Raw genomic sequence first — 8385 nt, forward strand, 5'->3', positions numbered from 1 at the left:
GGCTAGTAACAGGACATGATCTGCTCCAAAAACACCTCCATCGAATTGGCATCGTAGATTCCCCGAGATGTTCTCTATGCAACATGGGGGACATGGATGGGGATCATCTTTTGGCGTGTGTTGGTCTGGAGGATGGTGAGCGAGATGCGGACCAACAAAGAGGAAGAGTCAAATTGTATTGGGCTGCGAGAGGGAAAATGGCGTAATAGCCCACTTCCTGTGACGTAGGAAAAAAAAAAAAAAAAAGTTAATTTAGATATAATTAAATATTTTCTGATTCTCTTCCTAAAAAATAATGAACAACAATGACAAGAAAAAATAAATAAAAAAATTGGGAAGGGTAATTAAAAACTAAAAGAAAAAACATACTACCCTCGTAAGTAATTTGGAGCTTAGATCATGGATTGGAAAATGGCCAACCAATAATTTTAAGAGGTGTTAAGTAAACATCCATTCTATTCAATTTTACTACAAATCAAACACAAGTTGTCGAAAATCTTAACTATGAAAAGGAAGTAAAAATAGTGATTTTGAAGTACTAAATGCTTTAATCCCTACAGAAATTTCAAAACTTTAAAAGTTCCTGTTAATTCATGTGCTAAGGAAAAAAGGTTTTCGCAGTATTAAGCTTTGTTTTGACAATAGAAAAATTTTACCTTTGATATTTATAAAACATTTGTTTGCAGTGTTAATAAATGATGTTTTATGTAAATTGTGAATTAAATATTGCATTATATAATTTTAATCATATGTGCGGTTTTGTGTGTTGAAAACTGTTGTTGAACATATTAAGTTTTTAATCAATATTCTACCATTTTTGTTAAGTATAATATTTAAATGTTTGCCATTTTTAAAGAAATAGAGATTTAGGGCCAAATAATTACCAATCATTAAAATTTATGATTAACTCACTCACTCCTCATTCCTGTTTCTCAAACATTTATTTTTCTTCCGGTAAATCTGCTGTATTTGATAAATTCTTGATTATCAGATATTATCCTTGGAACATCTATTCAGAATTTCCTTCCCCTGTTTCATCCTCTTACCGCCTTGCTAAAATAAGAATTCTGGACTGTTGAGTATTTTTTTATTTTACTTTTTAATTAAAAATTTATTTTATTAAATTTATTTATTATTTAAATTCAGAGGCCAATGGTTTCGTACCACATTATTATTTTTAAGGAACCTTTGTCTCAGAATAAGTAAAATACTTTTATTCTGTATCAATTTAATTATTTAAGACATCTAAGTAAAGGTTATATATTTTTCTCTTAATAATAAGTAGTCAACTTCTCAAGTGTTAAGTATAGAGATATCTCTTTGTTTTTAAACTAAAATTTTGTTATAATTCTTTGATTTTAGGATGAAGCATTAGCAGCTTTAGAGCTTGAGTGTAAAATACAAACTGGAATAGCAGAAGCAGCGTTAGGATTAGCAAATGATGGGTCTGCAAGTAAATCTGTACGAAGAAAACATAGAGTCTTATACGAAGAAAGTCAAAGAAGATTGTCAGAGCTTGAATCCAGGTTGAACTCTGTACGTCAAAATCAACCAAAACAAAAGAAAAAACCTAGACCACAAACTGAAATTGGTGAGATAATATTGCTTTTTTATTTACTACTAAACTTGTAATTTATAATTACTATAATGTTTTTCCAGTTCCCACATTGCAAGCTTGTTCATCTACGAACCCTGTAAGTATTGCAGGGTCGTTATTATTCGGTAATTTAAATTTTCTTTAGCAACTTTTGGATGGTAGAGTTCTTTATATAGATAATCTATAATTCAATCAAAGAGTGCCAGCCAAACTGGTCTCCCACCCTGAAGATAATGCTTTAGTGAGATCAGAAGGGTGTGATCTATTAGGAGCTGTTAAAACCTGGTAGAACCATGAGTGTTGAATGCTATCAACAATGAATGATCAATTTGAATCAAGCTTTGCACGAAAAAATTTTCTTCGTATATAAAAAAGCTACACAAATTTGTTTTAGAAACGATTTCATTGGGAAATAATTTCACATTTGGCTTCCTCACTATTCATGGCTCCATCCAATTATTATTTATTGCCATCAATAGGAAATGCATTTGCCCAACAGCACTTCATAAGATTTGAAAACAGCTCAATGAATGGTTTACTTCTAAAGAGGAACAGTTTTTTTTGGCATGATATAGGTAAATTGTCAGAGAAATAGGGAAAATGTTTAGCAACTGATGGGCTTAATTAAAAAAAGTATTATCAGTTTCTTTCTATCAAAATGTATTTTCTATACTATAATTGCAGTTTTATACTTACATTCCTTATAATTTTGACCATCAAACATGGAATTCAGCTGACTTTTTCGCTAAAAAAATCATAATAAGCCTATAGGACAGACTTGCACAGGAAGCGACTAGGAGCCACATAACTTGCTGATGAATGAAAACCTGTCATTTAAAAAGTTTACTCGTACTGGTGCTTACCATACCATTTGGTACAAAATTTCTAAGTAGCATATTGGACCCTACATCTCTCTTTGTTTCAGATGTCAATGCTTTAACTGTTGCCATGTCTATAGCCACCCACATGTGTGAGCCAATTGGCGTTTTGTTGCAAAGAAATACGTTTGGTTGTCAATTGACGTTAATGTGAGGGACTGGCCCGAAGCATGTTTAGTCTACCATCATTCCAAGATTACTCGGCACACCATCAAGCCCCCTCGCCAAGGGTGTGATTAGTTTGAGCATGTCCATATGTATCTTATTAGCCCTTTGTTACCATTAAAAGGCATGAGGTGCTGTATCACCATGATTAACCGTTTTGCATGCTAATCCGAAGCTACTCTCTTTTTGAACATGACTGTGGACACTGTTGCCAGGGCATTTTTGGAGACACGGATTTCATGTTTTGAATTGGTGAGAAGTACACCATGGACAAAGGCCATCAGTTTGAGTTGGGAGTATTTACCATCCTCAGAAAGCTCCTTGGCATTCATCGAGCTAGTTACACCACTTACCACCTGCAGACTGACGGCTGCTTAGAACGATGGCATCCCTTACTCAAAACCGCACTAGTTGCCCAAATGGAGTCAGACCATTGGGTGGACAAGCTACCCATGGTGCTCTTTAGGTTTAAGGTCAATGATTTAGCAGGACATTAAGGTCTGTATTGCTGAAGCACTGTATGGCCACACTCTTCGCCTAGCAGGGAAGCTCCCTACAAGATCTCCTGGAGAATTTATTTTGGCTGCTGAAAACGATAGAAACTCTAGAAACTGCACTATTTGGAACATCGGCAGGAAAGACATTTGTTCACACAGTACTTCATTCAAATATGTTTTTCTCTGAGATAACAGTGTGATAAAACCATTCTAACCACCTTATTCAGGGTCTTACTTGACTTCACATACATTGCAGGCACCAGATCCTCAGCAGCCTGTTAAACCGACTCCATTTCAAGACCTAGCACCTCCTTCTCAACCTCTTTACCTCACTTGCTAATGAATAGTATAGTAATTAATAGTAGGATAATACAGTGTATGCACTTGTTATCAATTGTAGCAAGTAGTTTATTTTTTTTTTTTGTCTTGTTGTATTTAGTTTATTTTCAGTAGCATGCACCTTTTGTATTTATTAGCTTGTGAATAGATTTTTTTTCTTCACATATTTGATCATTGAATGAACTTTTACAGAATCTTAAAAGACTAAACACATTTAATACAATAAGTTTTCAATATTTTGAGGTAAAACTGATTGAAAATATTCATGGGAATTCACTGGTAATATTCATGGTAATTTGAGCCATCAAACTTAAAAATGGTTGAACCAATCTCTATTTTTCCCCACAATTTTAATCCTTAATGGGCAAATTCCATTCGTAATCTCCTTTCTCTGGTGTTAGTGAGAGTTATTAGATCAGTTATTCTTGATTGTTAACTTTCCCCTGCACTCTTTCCATTACACATGTCATAAGTGCATGATGTGTAGTGTTTTGATGTCTTATAACTAGTTGATAAAACGTGTGTCAAAGATGTTTGTTGATTTGATACTTTGATATTGAGGGTTGATATTAAAAAAAAAAAGGAAAAGATATCTGTATGAGGAAAATATATTCTCACACTTTAGAAATTTAAAATAAATTGGCTTTTCTTCTAACTCTCTGATCCCTAATATATTTGAAAGGGAATTTCCTCAACAGTAATAGTTTTGTCTATTACTATTGTGGCATTTTCCTCGTATTTGACTGGCACAAGGTGTGGGCCATTATCTCTGCTTATCTTTCTAAAATTCTCCAGCGATTTTGACTTGATTTCCCAGTTTATTGGGGGTCTGGAAAGTATTTCCTGTAAGTTTCCTTTTTTCTTAACATTTTTGGAAACCTGACTTTTCTAAATAATTAAGTAAATTTGGATATAATAACCTCTTTGAATAATGTTTTATCTTAAATCTCAAATTTCTAAACTTTCTGGATTTTAACATTTATTCATTCATATAAACATTTTTTTAATTCTTCAGAAAAAAAAGTATCTCGCTCATTAATAATTGGTCCCCAATGATAAAATTATCATTACACTTAATTATTACTGTCAAATGTTTAAAACCCATACTCTTCTCTGTCAAAGCTGTTGGGGTCAAAAAGGGATAGTTTCAGTTTCTAATGATTCAGAATATTTTAATGGATATAGTTGACCATAGATTAATAAGTGGAAAAGATGTTCGGGGGAGGGTGCAATCAGCAAAAAATTTCAAATAAACGAAAAATTATTTGTTATAATTATAAGAATAAATCATTTTTTTTTTTATTTGGGTTTTTTTTTAACACATCCCCTCCCCTCTTCTCCACTCAAAAAATCTTTGGTATAGAGTTCATTCCCCGAGTTATTTCTCTTGCTTATAACAGATAGTCTTCTAATTCTTCTTTATTTGATATTCATTATATGACATTTTTCTTTTTAATGCTAGTTCATATAAGTTTAGTTAATACGTTTTAAGAACTATTGAAGTCAATAACAAATTTTGCTTTTGTTATTAGTTAATTTTTCTACCTTTTTTTAATTTTGATTGTGACCTTGATTTCTTATAGATGTTGTATATCTATTATCATAGACTTTATTAGTTAATTTACATTTTGTATTGTCCAGTTGTACTCATTATTTTTATTTTATTTTTTTTAATAGATGGCTCTTTGTTTACTTTATTGAAGATTGTATTTTATATGAATTATTATTCATGTTTATTATTTGCTAAAATTAGTTGTAAAATTACAGAAAGTGATTGTGTTGATGGTGATGTAGAAACTCTGTCTGATAATGTGAGATTCAGTATATTGATGTCTCTGCCTGAAAATGGCCAAGAAAAAAGCATAAATTCAATAAAAACACCTGTGAACGCTAATGGATTCAAAAAAATTGATCCTGCATTACATCATTATCATCAAAGGTTTGCTTTAATTTATTGTATATTTATTTAATTATAACCCCTGATCATTATTATTTTACTTCTTTTCTAATCTATTGTTATGTAATTAACATTCTATTTTGCCTAATCTTATAACTCTAATTTATCTTGATCATTGGGCTTAAAATTTATCATTATGCAGACTGTTGGAACTTGAAAATTTTCCTAAATTAAGTTGGTCAACATTTTTAAATTTTTTTTTTTTATTTTTATCTTGAGGGCATCTTAGCTGTTAAATTTATTTTTTTAGCTTTCTGGTTAATGAATTGCTTCAAAGTAATCTATTGATAATTTTATTGAAACCACCCACCAATAAAAAAAACACAAATCCGTAACTAATTATTTAAAAAAATTTTCATCACATTTAACACAAAAACACATTTCTTGTAATCCTAAACCTATTACTAGATATCTAATTAATTTAATAAAGTAAGGCATTGGGTCTTTTTTTGCCTTTAATTTCCAAATGGTGTTTCCTAGCAAAAATGTTATAATAAAACAAATTAAAGAAATTTAATTCTCTGTTTAATATATATATCATAACGTAATTCTTTGTTCAAGCAGCATGATCATAAACCACTTGAATATGAACTGCACAGCACTTTAGTCCACTTATTGGAGTCCAAGTTTACGATTATACTACTTGATCCAATTATATTATTATTATATTCTACTACTTGACCTAATTACCTTAAGCTATTTATTCAACACAGAATTTAATTGTCTTTAAATTGTTTCATTATAGCATTGTCACTAAGATCCACCATTTTGGATATATGGATATATAACAAAAAAAAACCTGCATTTACCTAATTCATTACTTTATCAAACTAATTAGCTGCTTAGTAGTCATTTTAGGACAACTAATTATGTGTTTCTGTGGCATGGTAGAAACTAAGTGATTATCATCCGTAAAAAGAAAAACAAACGTGAATATCATCAAAAAGTATTCAGGCTGGTGACTAGGCAGCCAGGCACATGGTTCGCAAAGTGTTTCTACCATTCAGTGTCTTAAGGGCTAAAATATTATATTTTATTTGTTTTTTGGAAAACTATAAAGTAAATATTTACCTAATAAAATTTATAATATTAAAATGTGTAATTACTAAAAGGAAGATTGTGGTCAAAAACCTGTTTTTAGCCCTTATGAAGCCCTGCAAAGGGGAGTAAAACGTTGATGATTAATAAATAGTTTTGTAATATGTTATATGCTTTTTGACCACACCCTTACCATCTTCCTTTTATTAATATTTATGATAGTAAATTAAAAAATAAAATGAAATAATATTTTATTTTCTTAATTAATTAATTTCTTTTTTATTTATTTACTTCCTCACTGTTGTTATTTTTTAGAATGGTGCAAAATACCATGCTCTTGCCAAATGTAGAATATAGACATAGTGTTATGATACCTGAGTTTCCTCATCATATTCGGTCTAGTAATCCTTCTCCTAATGATTTAAGTAAGTTGAAAATTTTCTTTTACTTAAAAGTAATGCGTGTAATTTTGTAAAATTACAATATGTGAATAAATCTTAATAATATAATATTAGGTGAGTATCCAAGGTTGTACATTTTCAACTGCAAACTAGACAATATTGTCTTGTCATTTACTGAACTTCAATCCTAGTGTCTCATAATTTCTCTGTAGAAAAAATTCCTCTGGAATCACACAGGAAGGAAAGTTTTTCTGTAGATTTTTTAGCGTTATATTCAAGCAAATTTCAAATACAATTATGTTTTCTTATTACTATTATAAAAGTGTACCAAATATTTGGTTTATCCGGGTGGAAAGTTGGTAATTTATTAATAAATCATCAATAGAAGAGTGAAAACACCATTAGTTTAGCTGTCTTCTCTATTAATGACAAAAAAAAAAAAATCCTTGTAAAAAAATAGACAAGTACCTATAAATAGGTTTTCAGTGAAAATCAAACTATTTTTAATCTCTAAAATAGGCACTGAACACCAGTATTTTAGTAAAAATTTGTGGTCATCAGCTGTTGATAGCTAGGAAATAATGCTTTTTATTTTTATTTAAAGAATAAAAAAAATTCATAAACTACTGATTTTTCAGTAAATTTGTATGAAATATTGCTTTCTATAAAAGTATATCTTGGGAACTATTGAACTTACATTTAGGGTTTTTTTTTTTTTTTTTTTAGTGAACTTACTTAATTAAATTTTAAGGCTTGTATTTTAGCAAATTTACTCTACTTTAAATAATGTTCCATCAGGTTTTCTAGTGTTTTGGGTAATTTATAAGATATGGAGCTCTAATGAAAAATCAATTTTTTTAACATATAAGAAGATGGTCAGGGTTGCGGTCAAAAGTGAAACAAAAATAGTTTACAACTATTTATTTTCCGATGTTTTGCCCCACTTTGCAGGGCTTCATCAGGGCTAAAAAGATACAAAATGATACAATGATAAGAATAAAAATACAAATATAAGATACAATAATAAGAATAAAAACAAGTAACAATGGCAAGAGTGAAAATTCCTTAATAAAAATACGTAAAATATAAAGCTAAAAAAGTACAGGAGATGCACATAAAACAAAAACAATATGGGGAAAGAAAGAAAGAAAAAAAAAATTGAGAGATAAAATAAACGTCATGAAAGAATAATAAAAATAAATAAATAAATAATAATAATGATATAAAATGACAATAAATGAGCAAAGATCAAGTCAGGACAACATACCTGCTCCAAGGAATCGGTTGAACAGAAAGAAACAATGAAGCAGAACCCCACTTCTGGGTGTAGGAGGTAGGCAGCAAACAGTTTAACGGTTTTATTTCGATTTCAAATACGTCGCGTATACAGGAAGTAGTGATAAAGATATGACGAAAAATGATAAGAGAAAAATACAGAATGATACAGTACATGAGTTATTACATGATAATAATAATAACTAAGTAAAATTAGAATGACAAATATCGTTACTAA

General features: G+C 30.2%; 1 protein-coding gene across 1 annotated transcript in view; it reads left to right on the top strand.

Moving 5' to 3' along the window:
* The window catches only part of sstn (stepping stone), a 32864-nt gene that overhangs the window by 6355 nt on the left and 18124 nt on the right, over positions 1-8385 (top strand). Inside the window, exons 2-4 of the mRNA XM_067050257.1 lie at positions 1363-1591; positions 5244-5415; positions 6787-6896. Coding sequence (XP_066906358.1) covers positions 1363-1591; positions 5244-5415; positions 6787-6896 — 511 coding nt within the window. The remainder of the gene's footprint in view (positions 1-1362; positions 1592-5243; positions 5416-6786; positions 6897-8385) is intronic.

The sequence above is a fragment of the Halyomorpha halys genome, unplaced genomic scaffold (genome assembly GCF_000696795.3).
Source record: "Halyomorpha halys isolate HHAL.00 unplaced genomic scaffold, Hhal_1.1 Scaffold385.1, whole genome shotgun sequence".
In the NCBI taxonomy this organism is placed as follows: domain Eukaryota; kingdom Metazoa; phylum Arthropoda; class Insecta; order Hemiptera; family Pentatomidae; genus Halyomorpha; species Halyomorpha halys.